The 21970-nt window shown below is 41.8% G+C and overlaps 1 protein-coding gene across 3 annotated transcripts in view; it reads left to right on the top strand.

Annotated features, from left to right (window-relative positions):
• Positions 1–21970, top strand: part of plpp1a (phospholipid phosphatase 1a) — a 113534-nt gene that overhangs the window by 43059 nt on the left and 48505 nt on the right. For 2 of the 3 annotated variants that reach the window (XM_072252523.1, XM_072252522.1), the window contains exon 3: positions 19909–20189. In XM_072252523.1, the coding sequence (XP_072108624.1) occupies positions 19909–20189 (281 nt within the window). Of the gene's footprint in view, positions 1–10617; positions 10770–19908; positions 20190–21970 lie in introns of all 3 variants that reach the window. The other variant, XM_072252524.1, reaches the window with a different exon arrangement.

Below are 21970 nucleotides of genomic sequence, written 5' to 3'. Positions count from 1 at the left end.
TGGCCTACAACTGACCTGAGACTCACCATTATTCAGTTCCAAGAATTTTCCCTTGTTCCCTTCTTAAATAGAGGTACAACATTAGCCACTCATCAGTCCTCTGGGGCCTCACTTGTGACTAGAGGGGACGTGAAGGAACTTGTCAAGGCCCCAGCAATCTCATATCTTACCTCCTTCAATAACTTGGGGACTTATCCACCTTAATACTCATTATGAGGCCTAACACTTCCCCCTCCTTGACCTCTAAGCACCCTAACATATTTATGCTCTAAGCGCTGATCTTCTGGTCCTCAATATCCTTTTCCTTGATAAATGCTGAAGCAAAGTACTCATTAAGTACCTGATTCACATTCTTTGGATCCATGCAAATGTTTCCTCTTTACCTTTGAGTTGTCCCACCCTCTCCCTAGTTATCCTCTTGCTCTTGATGTACGTATAGAATGCCTTGGGATTCACCTTAATCCTATTCGCCAAGGACTTTTCATGCCCCCCCCCCCGGCTTTCCTAATTTCCTTCCTTAGACCTTTTCTGGCTTCTTTATACTCCTCATGTGCTTTTTTTGATCCTAACTTCTGAAGTTTTACATACTTTTCCATTTTTTCCTTGACCAAATTCATCACCTCTCTGGACATCCAAGGTTCTCCTATCTTTCCATCCCCATCCTTCCTTCTAACCTTTCCTCTACACTGTGCAATTGCTTTAAACACCCTCCACATGTCTATTGTGGACTTGCTAGAGAAAATATCCAATCAGCCAATCATGTGGCAGCAACTCAGTGCATAAAAGCACGCAGACATAGTCCAGAGGTTCAGTTGTTGTTCAGACCAAACATCAGAGTGGGAAAGAAATGTGACCAAAGTGACTTTGAACATGGAAAAATTGTTTGTGCCAGGCAAGTTGGTTTGAGTATCTCAGAAGTTGCTGATTTCCTGGGATCTTCACGCACAACAGATCTAGAATTTACAGACGATGGTGTGGAAAAACAAAAGAAAAATCCAGTGAGCTGCAGTTCTGTGGGACAAAGTGCTTTGTTAATGAAAGAGGTTAGAAGAGAATGACCAGGCTGGTTCAAGCTGATGGGAAGGTAACAGTAGCTCAAATAACCACGCGTAATATAACAGTGGTGTGCAGAAGGGCATCTCTGAATGGACAGCACATTGAATCTTGAAGTGGATGGGCTACATCAGTTGCAGAAGATACACTGAGTTCCACTCCTGTGCTCACTTTATTGAGGTGCTGCCCTTTGAGAAATCAAGTGATCCAAGAAAATACACAGTATACATGTGGTAAGCTCCTTCATAGCATTGAGATGCAGAAAGATCTTGGGATCCCGGTCTGTAGTTCATTGAAAATGACTACACAAGTGGATAACTTGGTAAAGAAGACGTTTGGAATTCTTGGCTTCATTGGTAGGGGTGTTGCGTGTAAGAATAAGGAAGTTAGGTTGCAGTTATATAAAACTTTGGTTGGAACACACTCGGGGTATTGTGTAAATGCAATGTGCTGGAGGATCCCAGTAGGTCAGGTCGTATCTACGGATGGGAATTAACAGTTGACATTTCAGGCCGAGACCCTTCATTGGGACTGGGATGAAGTGCCTTGGCCTAAAAATTCAACTGTTTATTCCCATCCATAGATGCTGCCTGACCTGCTGAGCTCCTCCAGCACATTGTGTGTATTGCTCTAGATTTCTAGCATCCGTAGTACCTTTTGTGACTATTGAGTATTGTGTGCAGTTCCGGTTGCCCCACTATTAGGAGGATGTGGAGACTGTGGATATGGTGCAGAAGAGGTTTGCCAGAATGCTGCTTGTATTAAGGAATATAACCTATAAGGACAGGTTAGACAAACTTGAGTTCTTCTCTTTAGAGTGTTTAAGGCTGAGGGAGATTTGGTATTTGTACAATAATGAGAGGCATACATAGGGTAGACAGTCAGAACCTTTTTTCCATGGGAGAAATGCCAAACACTGGAGGTCATGCTTTTAAGGTTGGTGGGTAGTATAAAAGTGACCTGAGAGGCATTTTGGTAATGCAGAGTATTATCTGCTTAGTAGTGGAAGCAGGCAGTTTGATGGAGTTTAGATAGACACATGGATAGGAAGGGATATGGATAACGCACAGCGGAAGGACATTTAGTATAAATTGCCATCAAGATCAGCGTGAAATCTTGGACTGAATGGCCTGTCCCGTGCTATACTGCTGTACATTCTGTGTTGTAAACTTGGTGTCTTTATTGTCCAAATGCTCCAGAGTTTAGTGTAGAGACAAGTCTATCTGTCATAGACTTGGCTCAGCTGTAGGTGAATGCAGTGGGTTTTTCGAAATAAAGTTCAAAGTAAATTGATTATCAATGTACTTATATGTCACCATATACAACTGTGAGATTCATTTTCCTGCGGGCAATCACAGTAAATACAAGAAACACAAAAAGAATCGATGAAATACTGCATCCAAATGGATGGACAAACAGCCAATGAGCAAAAGACAACAAACTGCAAATACAAAAAGAAAAAAGTAATAACAATTAAATAAGCAATTAACAATCAATAAGCAATAAATAAGCAAAATAAATAAGCAATAAAGAACATGAGATGTAGAGTCCTTGAAAGTAAAGTTCAATGACGGGGCAAGTGCCTATAAAAAGTATTCACCCTTGGTAGTTTTCATGTTTTATTGTTTTACAACATTGAGTCACAGTAGATTGATTTAATTTGGCTTTTTTTGGCACTGATCAATAGAAAAAGACTCGTGTAAAAGTGAAAACCGATCTCTACAAAGTGATCTAAATTAATTACAAATAAAAAGCACAAAATAATTGATTGCATAAGTAGTTATCCCCTTTCGTATAATCACCTATTTATCACCGGTGAAGCCAATTGGTTTTGTAAATCACATAATTAGTTAAATTGAGATCTGGTTTTGGAGACCTATTTGCAGACAAGGTGTTTCAATTGATTCTATCTGTATCTGGAAGGTCCAACTGCTAGTGAGTCAGTATCCTGGCAAAAACTATACCATGAAGACAAAAGAACACTCCAAGCAACTCTGCAAAAAGGTTATTGAAAAACATCAGTTATGAGATGGATACAAGGCAATTTCCAGGTCACTGAATATCCCTTGGAGTACAGTTAAGCCAATCATCAAGAAATGGAAAGAATATGACACAACTGTAAATCTACCTAGAGCAGACCGTCCTCAAAAACTGAGTGACTGTGCAAGAAGGGGACTAGTGAGGGAGGCCACCAAGAGACCTATGACCAAGGGCACCACTGCTCAATACAAGAGGACATGGCTTTAAGGTAAGGGATGGGAAGTTCAAGGGGGATATTAGAGGAAGGTTTTTTACTCAGAGAGTGGTTGGTGCATGGAATGCACTGCCTGAGTCAGTGGTGGAGGCAGATACACTAGTGAAATTTAAGAGACTACTAGACAGGTATATGGAGGAATTTAAGGTGGGGGGTTATATGAGAGGCAGGGTTTAAGGGTTGGCACAACATTGTGGGCCGAAGGGCCTGTACTGTGCTGTACTATTCTATGTTCTATGTAACTCTGGAGGAAATAGAAGCTTCAGAGACTAACATGGGAGAGAATGTGCATACAACAACAGGCAACAACTGTTGCCTGGGTGCTTCACCAGTTACAGACTTAAGGGAAAGTGGCAAAGAGAAAGCCACTGTTGGGGGAAAAAAAAGGTTTCATGAAATCTCAGCTGGAGTTTGCCAATAGGCATGTGGGAGACTCCGACGTTAGCTGGAAGAAGGTTCTATGGTCTGATAAAACTAAAGCTGAGTTTATTAGCAATAGGACTAAATGCTATGTTTGGCATAAGCCAAACACCACACATCATCAAAAACACACCGTTCCTTTCATGAAGCATGGTGGTGACTGCGTCGTGCTGTGGGGATGCTTCAATGCAGTAGGCCCTGGAAGGCTTGTGAAGGTAGAGAGTAAAATGAATGTAGCAAAATATAGGGAAATCTTGTTGGAAAATCTGATGCAGTCTGCAAGAGAACTGTGACTTGGGAGAAGATTTGTTTACCAGCAAGGCAATGATCCCAAGCATAAAGCTAAAGCTACACAGGAACGGCTCAAAAACAACAAAGTTAATGTCCTGTCACAAACAAGAGAAAATCTGTAGATGCTGGAAATCCAAGCAATACAGACAAAGTGTCTGAGGAACTTGGGAAGGCAGCCAGCATCTATGGAAAAGAGAACAGTCGACATTACTGGCTGGGACCTTTCAGCAGAAATGGAGGAGAAAAGATGAGGAGTCAGAGTGAGAAGGTTGCGGGGGGGGGGAGGGGAGAAGGAAACACAAGATGGTAGGTGAAACTGGGAGGGGCAGAGGGGTGATGTAAAGAGCTTGGATTTTGATTGGTGAAAGAGATACAGGAGTGGAGAAGGGGAAATTTGATAGAGGACAGAAAACCATGGAAGAAAGGAAAGGGGAGAAGCACCAGAGGGTGATGATAGGCAGGTAGAGAGGGAAATGGGAATGGGGAATGTTAGGGGGCCTTGGGCATTACCAGAACTTCAAGAAATTGATGTTCATATCATCAGGTTGGAGGCTACCCAGACAGAATTCACCTGTGAGTCTTTTGAGGTCATCTACTGTATCCGGTGCTCCCGGTGTGGCCTTCTGTATATTAGTGAGACCTGACATAGATTAGGAGACTGCTTCACTGAGCATCTATGCTCCATCTGCCAGAAAAAGCAGAATTTCTCAAGAGTCCACCCATTTTAATTCCATTTCCCATTCCCATTCCGGCATGTCAGTCCATGGCCTCCTCTACTGTTGCCACTCTCGGGTTGGAGGAGCAACACTTCATATTCTATTTGGGTAGCCTCCAACCTGATGGCATAAACATTGATTTCTTGAATTTCTGGAATCTTCCCCCACCCTTCACCCTTCACCATTCCCATTTTCTTCTCTCACCTTATTTCCTTAACTGTCTGTCATCTCCCTCTGGTGCTCCTTCCCCTTTCCTTTCTTCCATGGCCTTCTCTCCTCTTCTGTCAGATTCCCTCTTCTCCAGCCCTCTATCTCTTTCACCAATCAACTTTCCAGCTCTTTACTTCACACTTCCCCTCTGACTCCCAGTTTCACTGATCATCTTGGATCTCTTCCTCCCCTCACCCCACCTTCTTACTCAGACTTCTCATCTTTTTTTTCTCCAGTTCTGATGAAGGGGCTTGGCCCGAAACATCGACTGTACTCTTTTCCATAAATGCTGTCTGGCCTGCTGAGTCCCTCCAGCATTTTGTGTGTGTTGCCAAGTTAATGTTCTGGAGTGGCCAAGTCAGAGTCCAGACCTCAATCCAATTGAGAATTTATGGCAGGAATTGAAAAGGGCTGTTCACTCACGATCCCCATACAATCTGACAGAGCTTGAGCAGCTTTGTAAAGAATGGGGAAAGATTGCCGTGTCCAGATGTGCAAAGCTGATAGAAACCTATCCACACATGCATCGAGTAAATACTGACTTGAAGGGAGTAAATACTTATGCAATCGATTATTTTGTGTTTTATATTTGTGATTAATTTAGATCACTTTGCAGAGATCTATTTTCACTTTGACACAAAAGAGTCTTTTTCTGTTGATAAATGCCAAAAAAGCCAAATTAGATCCACTGTGATTTAATGTTGTAAAACAATAAAACATGGAAACTTCTGGGGGGGGTTGCGGAGTGAATACTTTTTATAGGCACTGTGAGTGAAGTTATCTCCTCTGGTTCAAGACCCTGATGGTTGAAGGGTAATAACTGTTCCTGAACATGGTTGTGAGGGTCCTGAAGCTCCTGTACCTTCTTCCTGATGGCAGCAGTAAGAAGAGAGCATCGAATGATGGGGTCCTTGATGATGGATGCTGCTTTCCTGCAGCAATGCTTCATGACCATGACCAGCCATGACAAGCCTTTCAAAGCTCTTCACAATGGTGGACATTAGAGCCACCTATCAACATTTCAGGTCAAAACCCTGCACCATGACACAAATACCCATCTTCTCACAAAAGTTGCTCAACCCACTGAGATTCTCTGCAGATTGTTGCTCCAGATTCCAGCATCTGCTGAACCTTGTGTCTCCGATGTGAAATGAGCATAGCATCCTAGAAAGATGCAGCACAGACACGGGTCCTTCAGCTCACAGTTTCCACACCAGCTATCAACCACTCATTTATATTAATATTTCAGTAGTCTAATTCTGTTTTATTCTCCCTACATTCGCAAAGTGGCATCAGTCTTCTGAATTACTAACAGCTCTGCATCTTCTAGATTTTCACATTTCAAGTACAGTCTGTGGTTGATGTATTGGATTTCTTAACCTGATCTAACTCACATCTTTGTTGGCTGTAACCCAAACCTTAGTCCTTCAAGTCAAACAGAATAGCTTTCTGTATTTGGCTGATACTAGATTTTGTCTAAATGGTAGCCAAGCACAGGGACAGAATGATCTTAACATTTTTTTAAAGATACGGCTGTGTTCATTCTCAGGGCCAAAATAGGGCCTTGGGGAATGTTGGGTAATGCAGGCCTGTTGGTGTACAAATTTCCCAAAATGACAGATGCTTGTCTTCATTAGCAAGGGTATAGAGTACAAAAGCAGGAAACACTGGAAAGTCCACAAAAATTGAATATTGTGTGCACTTCTGGTTGCCATAATTTAGGGTATTAAGCATATCCACCTCAAAAGTTTTGCTTTTACTGTCACCGTTGTCATAACAGTGGATGGTTTTAGGTTAGGTTTCTAGTCTGACTAGGTTGTTTCGTAATGTGCAGCTGCTCTGGAAAGGTGCCTGGGATATTCTGGGCCAAGGTCAAATGCCATTGCCTGTGAGGACAGAAATGGAAACACAAGAGATGCAGATACTGGAATCTGGAGCAAAAGCAATCTGGCGGAAGAACTCAGTGGGTTGAACAGTATCTGCGGGGGTAAAGGTACTGTATTGTAAATGCTTCAGGTCGAAACTCTGCAAAAGGTTGAACTGTTAACAATTCCTCCCTAACAGCTGGTGCCCAACCTGTTGAATTCCTTTATTGTTGCTGAAGACTGAAATGGGCTTGGCTGGAATGTCATCAATCCACTCCTTTCCTTGCATCTGCATATCTTGAATATCTTGTTTAGAATACAATGAAGTTATATCATTCTATTACATTTCACTCCTTACTCCCTACTACAAATTTTTTGTTATTTGCCAAAAACCCTTAAGCATTTGGTTTAATTTTATAGTAAGTGCTGTTATTTCGACATTGCTATGAAATGTCAAATTTGTGACAAACCTTTCAGAGAATGAGCTTAGAATGGAAGGGTGTTTCCATGAATGTAGTTGGGTCCACTCCTTAGGCTTTATGAGGCAGGGTGTTTGCTGGAATGCAGGTGACAAATCCTTGGGCCTTATGATGTAATTAGTGTAATTATCACTTTGGTTTCACTTAAACTGTTCGAACTTACAAAACACAGTTTCTGTGTGTAGTACTAATTGATGTTCTGTAAAATCATTAAAAAATAAGTCTTTGTCAAAAAATTATGGATAATCCCAAACACATGCAATTTCCAGAGCCCTATGTGCTTGAAAAATACAATCTGATACTTTGATTATTTTGTATCTGAAGAGGTCCAGCAACCAACGTTGAAAGGTATTCCATACAGGTAATATCTTTTTAATCCAGGTAAATGTTGTGCCACCAACACAATGTAGAAGAGATATGGGGCTGGTGTGTAACAATCCGTGAATCAAATGTGCTACTTGTCAAGGGAATTGACTCCAAGAAAAGACATGAGTTCTCTTAAACTGTGTTGTTTAAGAAATACTAATCTATGTTTATGTTTATTTCCTCATCAGAAATGTCAGTAAGACGAACAACAGGGTCATCAGAATCATATTGTAATACAGCATAGAAACAGAAAGACACTGCCTGAAGGCTGAAGAATGACAGATAGAATGTAAATCAGACAAGTGCAAGGGATGACAATTTTGTCATTAAATCGGGGCACAGTAGATGTTAGGAACTGGAAAATGTTGTAGAACAAGTACTTCGAGGGGCACAGGTACGTAGTTTTCTGAAAGTGGCAACATGGGTGGTGAAGAAGACATTTGCTCCACTTGCGCTCATCGGTCAGAGCACCGAGTACAGGAACACACACAAAAGGCTGGAGGAACTCTGCAGGTCAGGCAGGATCCGTGGAAAGGAACAGCAGTCGATGTTTTGGGCTGAGACCCTTCAGGAATTGGGATATCATGTTACAACTGTATAACTCACTGGTGAGACCAGACTTGAAGTATTGTGTTCAATTCTGCTCACTAATCTATAGGAATTTTGCTATTAAGCTGAAAAGGGAGCAGAAAAGATCGGGGTAGTTCCTTGGACTGGACAGCTTGAGTTAAAAGGATAGGTTCAATAGGCTGCAGTTCTTACACCTGGAATGTAGGAGACTGTGTAGTGACTGTATAGAGATATGTAAAGTCATGAGAGGCATAGATAAGGTGCATGGTCTTTTTCCCAGGAAAGGAGAGACTACAACTAGAAGGTATAGTCTTTAAAGAGAGAGGAGAAAGATTTAAAAGGGACTGAGCAGCTTTTTTTTTTCCACACAAAGGGTGGTTGTTATATGAAACAAGCTGCTAAAGGATGTGGTAAAGTCAGGTGCAATAATATTTGAAAGGCATTTGGACGGGTGCATGGATAAGAAAAAAAAAATCCAGATAATCAAGTAAATGCAAGCAAATGAGACCAGCTGAAATATACATTTTGGTCAGCATAGACGAGTTGGGCCGAAGAGCTTGTTTCCATGCTGTATGACTCTGACTCTCAGATTCCTGAAGATTTTAGTTTAGCACTCGGTACCACAGCAGGGAACAGTTTCAACACAACCAGAGAAAACAGTAGTGGGACAGAGCTGCGATAGTAAAACCTTTATATAGCTTCAATTTCTGTGAAGAAAGATTTCAGAATATTCTCAACCCTTTTAGGGATACAAGCAACCCTTGCATCACGGGGGTGGGGGGGTGGTGTTTGTATTTCCTAGAAAATAGTCCATATCTTGATTTTCCATAATGTGAAGCACCATCTGCTGCCATTACATAAATATAAAGAAAATGAAACAATTTATTTATTAACTTTTTCATATAACTTTTGTAGAGCAATTTTTATTCCCTATTTCAAACTTCTGGGAAATGATTCGTGAATTCTGTAACAGCAAATTTCTGTTTTCTGATTGTCCATAATACAGGTGGGGGGGGCACCTGTAATTCTAAACATTTCTTATTCTCTTTATCATTGTTCTGTTGATAGTTTTGCAGCAATTATTTAATTTAGGAATTACTTAAAAGTCATCACTTGAGCTAATCAAATTATAGTCTTTTAGTGTTTATGTAATGCAGATTATAAATGTTTCAGGAACAATTTACATAGTATTCTGATGCACGTGTAGCATACTATCATGATGATGTTATTGTCTGGATTATCATCATATTATCATGATGCTGTTATCTATAAATAGAAGTTAGTTTCTTGAATTTCATCTTGTGTTCACGTCAGAGAAGGCTCCTTATTCAATGTGTTATTTTGATAGATATCCATTTTGTATACGAGGGGTGATTGATAAGTTCGTGGCCTAAGGTAGAAGGAGCCAGTTTTAGAAAACCTAGCACATTTATTTTCCAACGTAGCCCCTCCTACATTTACACACTTAGTTCAGCGGTCGTGGAGCATATGGATTCCTTCTTTGTAGAAGTCGGCGTCTTGGACCTCCAGAAAGTGGTCCACAGCAGGGTGACTGATAAGTTCGTGGCCTAAGGTAGAAGGAAATGAGTTATACAGCTCTCGTTACATGCGTGTGCAGTTCAACTCTTTCAGTGATTATGCAGAAAGTTTGGAGTAAATATCTCATCTCCTTCTAGTTTTTTGTTTTCCTTTTTTAGTTTGTCTAAGTGATCATCCACCCATAGAGGTATCAGGATCTGTTTGACTGTGGAGGGTATGAATTGTGGAACTGGTTGCTCAGTACAGATTATTGGGGAAAATTATGTAGAAATAGAACATTTAATTACAATGCTCTTGTCATTTTTAGTAACCATTCATTGGTTGGACCTAGAAATTACAGCTCTAATAAACATAAAATTCATGTCTAAGGCTGTCTATTAAAATGATAAGAGACTATATGTTTATTAATGTTGTGTGAGAATTGTCCAGCTAATCACTGGTCTTTTTTATCTGATTCTATGTTGTTTTGCCTTCCAGCTGCTGCTTATAAAGCCATCATTTTTTTTTCTAGAAATAATTTTTGTCTCTCTTAGTTCTGAAGTGAATGGCTGGCACTCTGACGGCTGCCGGTCACCTGGTTGATAGGATACACATGGCAGCAGACAACACTGGTACTTTTGCTGACCTCTGTTGCAGTCTGCCCAAAGCAGTCCATGTGCGTGACTACACCAGTCAATATATTTGTGGGCCATCAGTTGCCACAACAAATACCTGTAAATTTTCTATTGCCTTAAACTTGTGGTCTGGTGTCTGTTATGGTACATTATCATCAGGTAACGTTTGGATGCCAATCATGGAGTAGCTCGTATCGTTTCTTATTGAACTGACAAATTGGTTTTTTATTGCTTTACTAGCTGGATTGCCTTTTGCAATTCTTACATCGCTGGGCTCTCCATTCAGACGTGGATTTTACTGTAATGATGAAACCATCAAGTACCCATACAAAGAAGACACCATATCCTACCAATTATTAGGTGGCACTTTTACTCCACTTGTTCTACTGGTAGTAAGTCAACTCATTTTTATTCCACACAATTGTTGCTTTCATTTGGTATTGCCAATAATGCTGTTTAATAATTGCAAGAATATATCACTCAAGGAAAAGTAAGACTTGTTTGACCCTCCTTTAACACTTGTGTTAGTGGATTAGGGGTTACAATTCGGCTACTTCCTAGTCACTGCCTAGTTAACTGTACATTACTGAGTGGCAACTTGTGCTGTTATATTTGCCCTTCTTTGTCAGTCAGGTTTCATTCTGAACATGAATTAAGAGTACAAGACATAAGGGCAGATTGAGGCTATTTGACTCATTGGATCTGCTACACTGTCCCATCATGGGTGATTTATTATCCCCTTCAGCCCTGTTCTCCAGTCTTACCCCATAACTTCTGACACCGTTACTAATCAAGAACCTGTCAACCTCTGCTTTAAATATTCCCACTGACTTGGCTTCCACAGCCTCCTGTGGCAATGAATTACACAGATTCACCACCCTCTGGCTGACTAAACTCCTCATTTCTGTTGTAAAGGGGCATCCTTGTATTCTGACTGTAGGAGACACTATAGGAAACATCCTCTTCACGTCCACTCTCTCTAGGTCTTTCAGTATTCAATAGGTTTCAGTGAGATCCCCCCACCCCCCATTCTTCTCAACTCTAGTGAATACAAGCCCAGAGTCATCAAATGCTCCTCATACATTTATCCATTCATTCTCATAAGCCTTTCCAATGCCAGCACATCCTTTCTTAGAAAAGTGCCCAAAACTGCTCATAGTACTGCCAAATGCAGTCTGACCAATTTCTTATAAAGCCTCAGTGTTCCATCTTTGCTTTTACAGTATATTCTAGTTCTCTCAAAATGAATGCTAACATTGCATTTACCTTCCTTACCACTGACTTCACCTGCAAGTTAAACTTTAGGGAATTCTGCATGAGGACTCTCCCAAGTTCATTTGCACCTGTGATTTCTGAATTTGTTCCCCATTTAGAAAATAGTCTATACTTTTATTCCTTCTGCCAAGGTGCATGACCATACAGTGTACTTCTGTACACTATATTCATCTGCCAGCTCTTTGCCTATTCTCGTAATCTGTCTAAGCCCTCTGCTGACTCTGTGCTTCATCTGCACTACCTGCTCCTCCACCTCTCTTTGCTTCGTCTGAGAACTTGGCCACAAAGCCATCTATTATGTTATCTAGATCATTGACATATAATGTGAAAAGAAGTGGTCCCAGCACTGACCACTGTGGAATGCCACTAGTCACCGACAACCAACCAGAAAAGGCCTCCTTAAATAAATGTACTAGATTTTCCTGACAGATGAGAAAGATGGTGATATTCAACTGGTGGATCGAAGTGTTATAAAAAGTGAAATTATGTGTTACTTGCTATATTCTACTTCCTTTCTAAGCAGGTTAGCTACAAAAAAAAGTTGTTTATTCCTACACGGCTTTGTAAAAGTATTCAGCCCACAACCCTTTCTTCACATAAATGAGTATTACAACCAGGGATATTGATCAATTTAACTGAGAATTTTTATTTGTGAATCACATGTTCCTTTTTTTTTTACAGTAGAGCAAAAAAAACAGGGTAATTTGTAAAGCATGAGAAACTAAAAATCCAATAACTGTAATGTCAGCTGTTCAAAAGTATTCATTCCCCTTTGCTCAATACTTAGTTGAACCACCTCTCACAGCTATTACAACCAGTAGTCTTTTTGGATAACTCTTTCTATTAGCTTTCTACAATGTGATGGAGCAAGATTTGCCCATTTCCCCTTGCAGAATTGTTCATGCTATGCTGGGCTATTTGGGGAGTGGTGGTGGACAGCAGTCTTGAGATCTTGCCAGAGATAGAAACATAGAAAATAGGTGCAGGAGTAGGCCATTCGGCCCTCCGAGCCTGCACCGCCATTCAGTATGATCATGGCTAATCATCCAACTCAGAACCCTGTACCAGCCTTCCCTCCATACCCCTGATCCCTTTAGCCACAAGGGCCATATCTAACTCCCTCTTAAGTATAGCCAATGAACTGGCCTCAACTGTTTCCTGTGGCAGAGAATTCCACAGATTCACCACTCTCTGTGTGAAAAAGTTTTTCCTAATCTCGGTACTAAAAGGCTTCCCCTTTATCCTCAGACTGTGACCCCCTCGTTCTGGACTTCCCCAACATCGGGAACAATCTTCCTGCATCTAGCCTGTCCAATCCCTTTAGGATTTTATACATTTCAATAAGATCCCCCCTCAATCTTCTAAATCTTCTAAATTCTAAATTTAGAAATGATCCAGTTAGAGTCCTGACGTTAACCCAGGTGTTCAGTTGGGTTAATGTCAGGACTCTAACTGGGCCATTCAAGGACATAAATTTTCTTCATTTCAAGGTTGCTCTGGCAGTGTGCTTTGGGCTGTTGCCCTGCTCAACCTAGCAAGTTTTTATCCAGGATCTATTTGTGTGTAGCAGCATTAGTCATAGTCATACTTTCCCGGGGGAAATTGGTTGTTGTTACAGTTGCACCATAAATAATTAAATAGTAATATGTAAATTATGCCAGGAAATAAGTCCAGGACCAGCCTATTGGCTAAGGGTGTCTGACCCTCCAAGGGAGGAGTTGTAAAGTTTGATGGCCACAGGCGGGAATGACTTCCTATGACGCTCTGTGTTGCATCTCGGTGGAATGAGTCTCTGGCTGAATGTACTCCTGTGCCCAACCGGTACATTAGGTAGTGGATGGGAGACATTGACCAAGATGGCATGCAACTTGGACAGCATCCTCTTTTCAGACACCACCGTCAGAGAGTCCAGTTCCATCCCCACAACATCACTGGCCTTAAGAATGAGTTTGTTGATTCTGTTGGTGTCTGCTACCCTCAGCCTGCTGCCTCAGCACACAACAGCAAACATGATCGCACTTGTCACCACAGACTCGTAGAACATCCTCAGCGTCATCCAGCAGATGTTAAAGGACCTCAGTCTCCTCAGGAAATAGGGACGGCTCTGACCCTTCTTGTAGACAGTCTCAGTGTTCTTTGACCAGTCCAGTTTATTGTCAATTTGTATCCCCAGGTATTTGTAATCCTCCACCATGTCCACACTGACCCCCTGGATGGAAACTGGGGTCACCAGTACCTTAGTTCGTCCTCAGGTCTACTACCAGCTCCTTAGTCTTTTTCATATTAAGCTGCAGATAATTCTGCTCACACCATGTGACAAAGTTTCCTACCGTAGCCCTGTACTCAGCCTCATCTCCCTTGCTGATGCATCCAACTATGGCAGAGTCATCAGAAATCTTCTGAAGGTGACAAGACTCTGTGCAGTAGTTGAAATCTGAGGTGTAAATGGTGAAGAGAAAGGGAGACAAGACAGTCCCCTGTGGAGCTCCAGTGCTGCTGATCACTCTGTCGGACACACAGTATTGCAAGCACACGTACTGTGGTCTGCCAGTCATCTTCCCCTCAACCCTAAACAGATTTCCAGCCTCTGCTGCTGAAAGGTATCCACATAGCATGATGCTACCTCCACCAATAGGGATGGTGATACTGCTGATGTGCAGTATTCGATTTATACCATGTTTGCTGCTTAGTGTTGAGGCCAAAAAGTTTCACTTTAGTCTCATCTGATTACATGACCTTCTACATCTTTACAACATCATCTAACTGACACTATTCATTTTAGCCAGGGCTTCTTCCTTGCCACTCTTCCATAAGTACCCTTTTTGTGCAAGGCCTTACAGATTGTGGTGCCATGAAGCCTCTCTTCAGTAGCCTCTCATACAAGTGCCATTATTCTGCAGCGACTAGGTTTAGAGTGGTGGCCTGTCCTAGGCTGTGTGGCTGTGGTTTCATTTTTTTTTCACCTTTTTAAGAATCACTGCACTGAGCTCCAAGGTATGTTCAGTGCCTTTAAGATGGTTTTGTACTATTCCCCAGATTTGTGCTTCTCTATTATCATTTCCCTGTTTTGAATGCTCTTTTGTCTTCGTTTTGGTTTGGTCTTTGAAAATCTACCATACTATTGGACCTTCGGGAGAGAGAGGATATTTATTCTTAGAAGTTCATTGAACACTGGTGATCCTCTAATTTTTTGCATCAACAAATTGGGTGAGTTAGTAAGGTAATGCAGTATATTGCACCTGAGGAAAGATAGCGTAGGGATGAATACTTTTCAGCCTCAAGGTTGGTTTTTAATTTTTAGTAAATTTTTCGTAGGATTTGGAATTTTTCTTTTGATTTGACATGATGCACAATATTTTGTAGCTCAAAAATTCCTACTTAAGTATATTTTAAATTAAAAAATGAGACTGTAAAATGTGAAAATAGTTGTGGGGAGTTGAATACTTTTTCATAGGCTCTCTACCTCTATGATTTTGTCAAGCAATTACAGTAAGGTTGCCATGAGTGATAATGACAGCTTTGTATTTTTATGATAATGAACTACATCCATTGTAAAGGTTATATATATATATATCTTGTTACACTAGTTTCCTAGAACTGCCAAATAAGATCATTAGTTCTACATTATGTCAGGTTTTCATATTTTTAAGTGTCCAGTTTTATCAAGTTCTGTTTCATAATCTGCTGCAATAGTTGTTTGCAAATGGTTATTTAGCTCTTTAATTTGTAAGATTGCCTCACTGTTTGCTGACTAGGAAGATGGTTCAAAACATGTAATGTTAGGCTTTATATTCTTCAGTTGTACGCCATGTCCTGCTGTAGGCCAGTTGCGGAAGTGCCCAGTACCTGAGGCACAGCAGGGAAGACAACACTTACTCTTTGGTGGTTGCACCCCGCTCAAGTCATTAAGTTCCCCTGGGAATGTTCCCAGATGTGCTTCAGTCATAATCTTCACTTGCCTACTCATTTATAAACTTCGACTGTGAGGCTTCTGGTGTCTGTTCTCTTGTACCACGCTGCTATCCTGTGCCACAATACCTGGTAGATATTGAAGATGGCGCCAACGAACAGCACAACCAAAGGCAACGTCCTCCAGACAGCTCACGAAACAACTACTTCTTTCAAGTATGGTTCTGCTGCTACTGGAAGCTGTGATTTACATTTTGGTGGTATACTTTCAGTCTGATTGAACAGTTTAGTACTTTGCTGTCTCCAAGGGAAGTTCAGTGAGGTTTCGTGTGAAGTGTACAGCTTGGAGGCCAAGAAGCCTGGAGACAGGGCGCGGGCCTGAGATCAACTCTGTTTCTCTCCAATCTTGCCGACTGAGGTGTCAAGTAAAATTGAAATCACCGAGTTCAAGAGTGGAAGGCGAGCAGGTGTTGAGCGCTGCCCGCCTGTGTTTGACCTGTCTCTCTCTCTCTCTCCCCCTCAGTCACTGCTGCTGGAAGAAGGTGCTGGTGTCTGACCAGTCCTCCTCTCCCTTTTGCTCATGGATGGCACCAGAGTCTTTGGTATTAGACATGGTTTAATCGGCGAGGTTTGTGGATTGGACTCTGTAGTCATGTCATGACATGTTTATGATTTCTGATGGTGCCCTTTTTATATTGCTATTTTATGCAGTTTTGATCAGGGCAGATAGGCTCTGCAGCCAGCAGACAACAATTGACACAGCTCTAGACAGAACTGAACCAAAATGAACATACCTAGACTGTTCCAATTACTTCGTGGTTTTGTGTTTTATATTCTGGGTATTTTGCTCTTTTTTTGCCATTTGCACAATTTGTTCTTTTTTGTGCAAAAGAGGGGAAGCAGCTGCAATCAGAAAGGACAGAACAAAGGCTGATTCACTGAATCTACATGAGTAGGACTTGAAAATAAAAACGGTGCAATTACTCTGGTTGGATTATACTCTGGAACCCCCAATAACCACCTAGACATTGAGTAACAGATAAGCAGGCAGATTGGGGAAAGGTGCAAAAACAATAGGTTTATTAGTGTGGTTGACTACAACTTCCACAATATACTGTGGGACCTCTTTAATGCAAGAGGGTGAGGCAGAGTAGAATTGGTTAGGTGCATCCAGGAAAGTATGTGGTTAATCCAGCTAGGCACCAGAACTTGTATTAGGAAATGAACCTGGCCAGGTGACCAACCTTTCACTGGGGGAACATCTCTGAAACAGTGACCACAACTCCTTATTTTTAAATTGCTATGAGTAAAGAAAAGAATAGTAGGAAATGATTACATTTAGGGAGGGCAAATTGCAAGAATATCAGACAGGAGCTCGAGAGAGTTGTTGGGCAAGTCCACATCTGACATATGCAGGTTGCTAAACGCCAGCTGGTATTTAGGACATCTCCATTCCAGTAAGTAGAAAGCACAAGGACAGCAAGGCAAGGGAACCTGTGATAAGTGTGCAGTCCTCTTTTATTGTCATTTAGTAATGCATGCATTAAGAAATGATACAATATTCCTCCGGTGTGATATCACAGAAACACAAGGCAGACCAAGACTGAAAAACTAACAAAACCACATAATTATAGCTTATAGTTACACAGTGCAACAATGCCATAACTTGAAGAAGAACAGTCCATGGCACAGTAAAAACGTTCAAAGTCTCTCGAAAGTCCCACATCTCACGCAGACGGGAGAAGGAAGAAAACTCTCCCTGCCATGCCCGACCACAGTCCGACTCTGAGACGTCCGAAAACTTTGAGCTCTGATCAGCCCTCCAACACCGAGTACTGAGCACCATCTCTATCTGAACGCTTCGACCTCAGCCTCGGTCGCCAGCAGCAGGCAAAGCCAGGGATTTTGGGGCCTTCCCTCTGGAGATTCTTGATCGCACAGTAACAACGGCAGCGAAACCAAGCATTTCAGAAATTTCTCCAGATGTTCCTGTGCTTCTCACGCCTGTCTTCATCAAATCAGAATTGTCCACGGCCCCTATTTAACAGATACGATATCATTTCACCGGAGAGCTGTGTGCTTTGCGTCGCAATGCCATCTTCTCCTCCCGCCTGGAAATCATAGACTGGTGAGTCTAGTGTCAATAGTAGGAAAGATATTGGAGAAGATTCTTATAGATTGGGCTACAGATTCTTACAGATTTGCAAAAAGCATGGTCTAATTATGGACAGTCAACCATGAATTTGTATAAGGCAGGTCACTTCTTACTAACTTGATTGTGAAAGTTGGGAGGAGATGTGGGGGCAAGTTTTTTTTACAATGAGCGGTAGGTGCTGGAAATGTGTTGTCAAGGCTGGTGGTGGAGGTAGATAGGACAGAGTAATTTAAGATTTTCTTAGATAGGCACATGAATATGCAGAGAATGGAAGGATATGGACCAGAAGCATGCAGAAGAGATTAGGTGCTATTAGAATAATTAATATGGCACAACATTGTTCCTCTTCCTTGCAGTCAAAGCTAAATACAGAGCTCATTAAAACAATTAGATAGCCTGCTGTACTCTCCCCCCAACACCCCCCCCCCCGTACCGTATTCTGGTCTCTTGGGATTCATGATGTGCTTTGTCTTTCTGTTGTAAACGGCGGGAGGAGAGAGAAGCAGCGCACCGCACGTGCGCAGACCTCCGGTGAAAAATGATATCATATCTGTTAAATAGGGGCCGTGGACAATTCTGATTTGATGGAGATGGGCGTGAAAGCACAGAGGAACATCTGGAAAAATTTCTGAAACGCTTGTTCGCTGCTGTCGTTACTGCGCAGTCGGGAATCTTTTGGAGGGAAGGCCTCAAAATCCCCGGCCTTGCCTGCTGTTGGCGACCGAGATGGAGGTGGAATCATTCGGATAGAGATGGCGCTCAGTACTCGGTGTCGGTGAGCTGATCAGAGCTCGAAGTTTTTGGATGACTCAGAGTTGGACCGTGGTCGGGTATGGCAGGGAGAGTTTTTCTTCCTTCTCACGTCTGCGTGAGATGTGGGACGTTTGAGAGACTTTGAACTTTTACTGTGCTCATGGACTTCATCAAGTTTTGGTATTGTTGCACTGTTGTAACTATATGTTATAATTATGTGGTTTTGTAAGTTTTTTTCAGTCTTGGTCTGTCCTGTGTTTTGTGATATCACACCGGAGGAAATATTGTATCATTTCTTAATGCATGCATTACTAAATGACAATAAAAAAAGACTGCGTGTCTTCATAATCTAAAACAAAATGTTATATCTGTCATTTGCTTAATGGATATATATACTGGCTGAAGTTGTTAAGTTGTTGATACAGGCTTTTGGTAGCTTCTAGAAATTTGCTTCTGTAGCTACCAGTAGAGGCTTGAAAACTCTTGTTTTCAAAACTGGTTGCAGGCTGTTTTGTTCTGGGAATACTTCTCTGGAGCTGGTGGACCAGAAGTCGATGGCATAGGGAGGCAAGATTCAATGGGATTTAATAATATGCAGCCTTGATTTTAACAGTGAATCAGAATCAGGTTTCATATCACTGACATAGGCCTTGAGATTTCTTGTTTTGTCTTGAGGATGAGATATGAGGGTAATTTGGTGTTATGACCAGCAGCTTCATTAAGGACCCTCCATCTTTCGATGTCATTGACGAATTCTGGGTACAATACCGAAGATTGAAGCCTGAAGGTAGGTCGGAAGTCGAGACCTAACGGCTGAAGTCTTGGGTCTGCAAGTCCACTGGGGAAGCTAAAGGCCCAATATCTGCGAGTCCATGAGTCCATTGGAGGGCTAGAGATGAGCGATCCTGGGGTTAGAGGACTGCGTGGGTGGGTGGGAGGGAGGTAAGGGGCTTGTTTTGCTTTTGTTGTTGCTAAGCATTGTAGACGTACTATGTTAGCGCTGGGATGCATGTTCCAAGTATATCCTTAGGTTGTGTTGCCTGTTTATGCAAACGATGCATTGCACTGTATGTTTCAATGTACTGTACATGTGATAAATAAATGTTTATGGGTTACTGCATTAATCTAAGATCATATGGGTTAAGTACTTTCAGTGCTGCAAGTATAAATTACAGATTAAAATCATGATTGATTAATGAAGGGAAGTTGTACACATGAGCACCACTCATCAAAATTGTCTGATCTTTAGTAAGACTTGACCCATAGTCAAAAAATACGATACTTAAAATTGTAAACAAATGACCTTATAAAATTATTTTTGTTGACGCTGCTTTTTTTCCCTGTAAGCACCTGTACTGAGCTTCTTGTGGATTGCTTTAGGAATATCATGCCTGTTATTTCTAGTGTAGAATTGACACCTGACCTTTCTTCTGTTGCAGATAATCATAGGGGAGATATGCTCTGTTCATTGGAACCAATTACATTCGGACTCCTTTATTGGAAACTCCTATTTAGCCACTGTATATAAGGCAGTTGGGACATTTTTGTTTGGGGCTGCTGCAAGCCAGTCTCTGACCGACATAGCCAAATATTCAATTGGGCGTCTTCGGCCTCACTTCCTCTATGTTTGCAAACCCGACTGGGCAAAATTCAACTGCACTATGGGGTACATAACTGAGTTTACGTGCCTGGGTGACAAAGAGTTGGCCAATGAAGCACGGTAAGTTGAGTTAACTGAATCGTACAAGGTCCCATAGAATTTTATTTTGATGCATTTTTTAAAAGTTCTAAATAAGCTTTACTGATAATTTGAAAATACTGAGGGATAAACACCGTGCAATGCTCCTTACTTTTTTTTGTGTCATTTGACATAACATTGTTGCATCTTGTGCTTCCTAGGACAATACAGCTTCTGTTGCTTGAGTGGCTTTCCCATCAGACTTAATCTCTCGATGTCCAGTAGTGAAAAGACCCCATGGCCCATCCCCATGGAGCCTTAGCATTCGCAGCACCAAGCTTTTGTGCATCCTTCACCATGCACTCCTGTTGTATGGAACGTGTTAGCTAGCAGCATTCCCTTGCACACATTTCTCTCTGCTGGAAGACCAGCAAGTTTCAGGCAGACCAAAGAGAAGCCTTCACCGAGTTGCTGATCTTCCAGCTGCATGAGATGTCCATCTCTCTGTGTGCTCTTAGAAGTAGGCCATAGATCAGAGAGTCCATTGTTACTTAGCTGCTCAGATGAAATGTGACAAGGACCCTTGTGTGCTTCTCCACACCTTCTTAGCAAATCCACAATCTGCAGTAGAGATGGTGACAGCATCCTCCTCAGAATCAGAATCAGTCAGGTTTATCATCGGTGATTTATATGACATGAAGTTTTGTTGTTTTGCAGCAGCAGTACAGAGCAAGGTCATACAAATTACTATAATTACAGGAATAAATAATGCAAATCAAAAAGGTGCAACAAAGTAGTTACAACAGGTGCATGGACCATTCAGAAATGATGGCAAAGTGGAAGAAGGCTGTTCCTGAATCACTGAATGTGGTGTTTCAGACTCCTGTACCTCCCCAGTGGTAGTAATGAGAAAGGGGACATGTCCTGGATGATGAGGGTCCCTAATGATGGATAGCATCTTCTTGTGGGTATCGCCTCTTGAAGATGTTCCTGATGGAAGGGGGGGGGTTGTGCCCAAAAAGGAGCTAGCTGCGTCTGAAACCCTCTGAAGCCTCTTGTGAGTCCGTACCCTGGAGCCACCGTACAGTCATCTTCAATGAAGTCACCTGGAAGGCAGGGTGGGTACAGGCTAGTATTCAACCTGACGGGAACGATCTGACTAGAGCGCCCCTTTCACTGCCAGCCAGGCAAGATCTTGGTACTCACTGGTGATTCTGGCAATGAGGCATTTTGCCAGTTGGCATGATGCACCATACAATGTAAAAAAAGAAGGCAATAGATTACTGCAATGCACACAACATGCTGGAGGAGCTCAGCAAATCAGGTAGCTTCGGAGGAGGGATAGAAACAGTTGACATGTCTGTACAACAGTTTACTCTTCCCCAATGTAGCTGGCTATGAGTTGCTCTGAGCTACAATTGTGACAGAGTGGGGTAGATTTATAGTGAGAAAAGCTATCACATTACTGGATGTCTCTTTCATCCTCAAATTTTTCTCGTCATATGTGCATTCATCTTTTGGATTGAATCACTTTCTTTGTGCATTAATATGTCTCATATTTTGTTAAACATAAAGGACATCCTTTTAGATCTGAATTGGTTCTCAGAGTCCATTAGCACAATTTAATTTTCCCTCCCCATCTATTTCCTGTAAACTGCAGATCTAGCTCCCCCTCTCACAGCTACGTTCAAAGACACCCCCATGCCACGACCTCCTCCCACTCACTTATACTGGAGGTAATTTAAAGTAGCCTGTTAACTGACCTGCTGTCACTGTTATCATTTTGGATCTCCCCCTCCCCCTCCAACTTTCAAATCCCTTAC

Source organism: Mobula birostris, chromosome 3 (genome assembly GCF_030028105.1).
Source record: "Mobula birostris isolate sMobBir1 chromosome 3, sMobBir1.hap1, whole genome shotgun sequence".
Taxonomy (NCBI): domain Eukaryota; kingdom Metazoa; phylum Chordata; class Chondrichthyes; order Myliobatiformes; family Myliobatidae; genus Mobula; species Mobula birostris.
The sequence above is the reverse complement of the archived record's forward strand: the minus strand, read 5'-3'. Positions and strand labels throughout refer to the sequence as shown.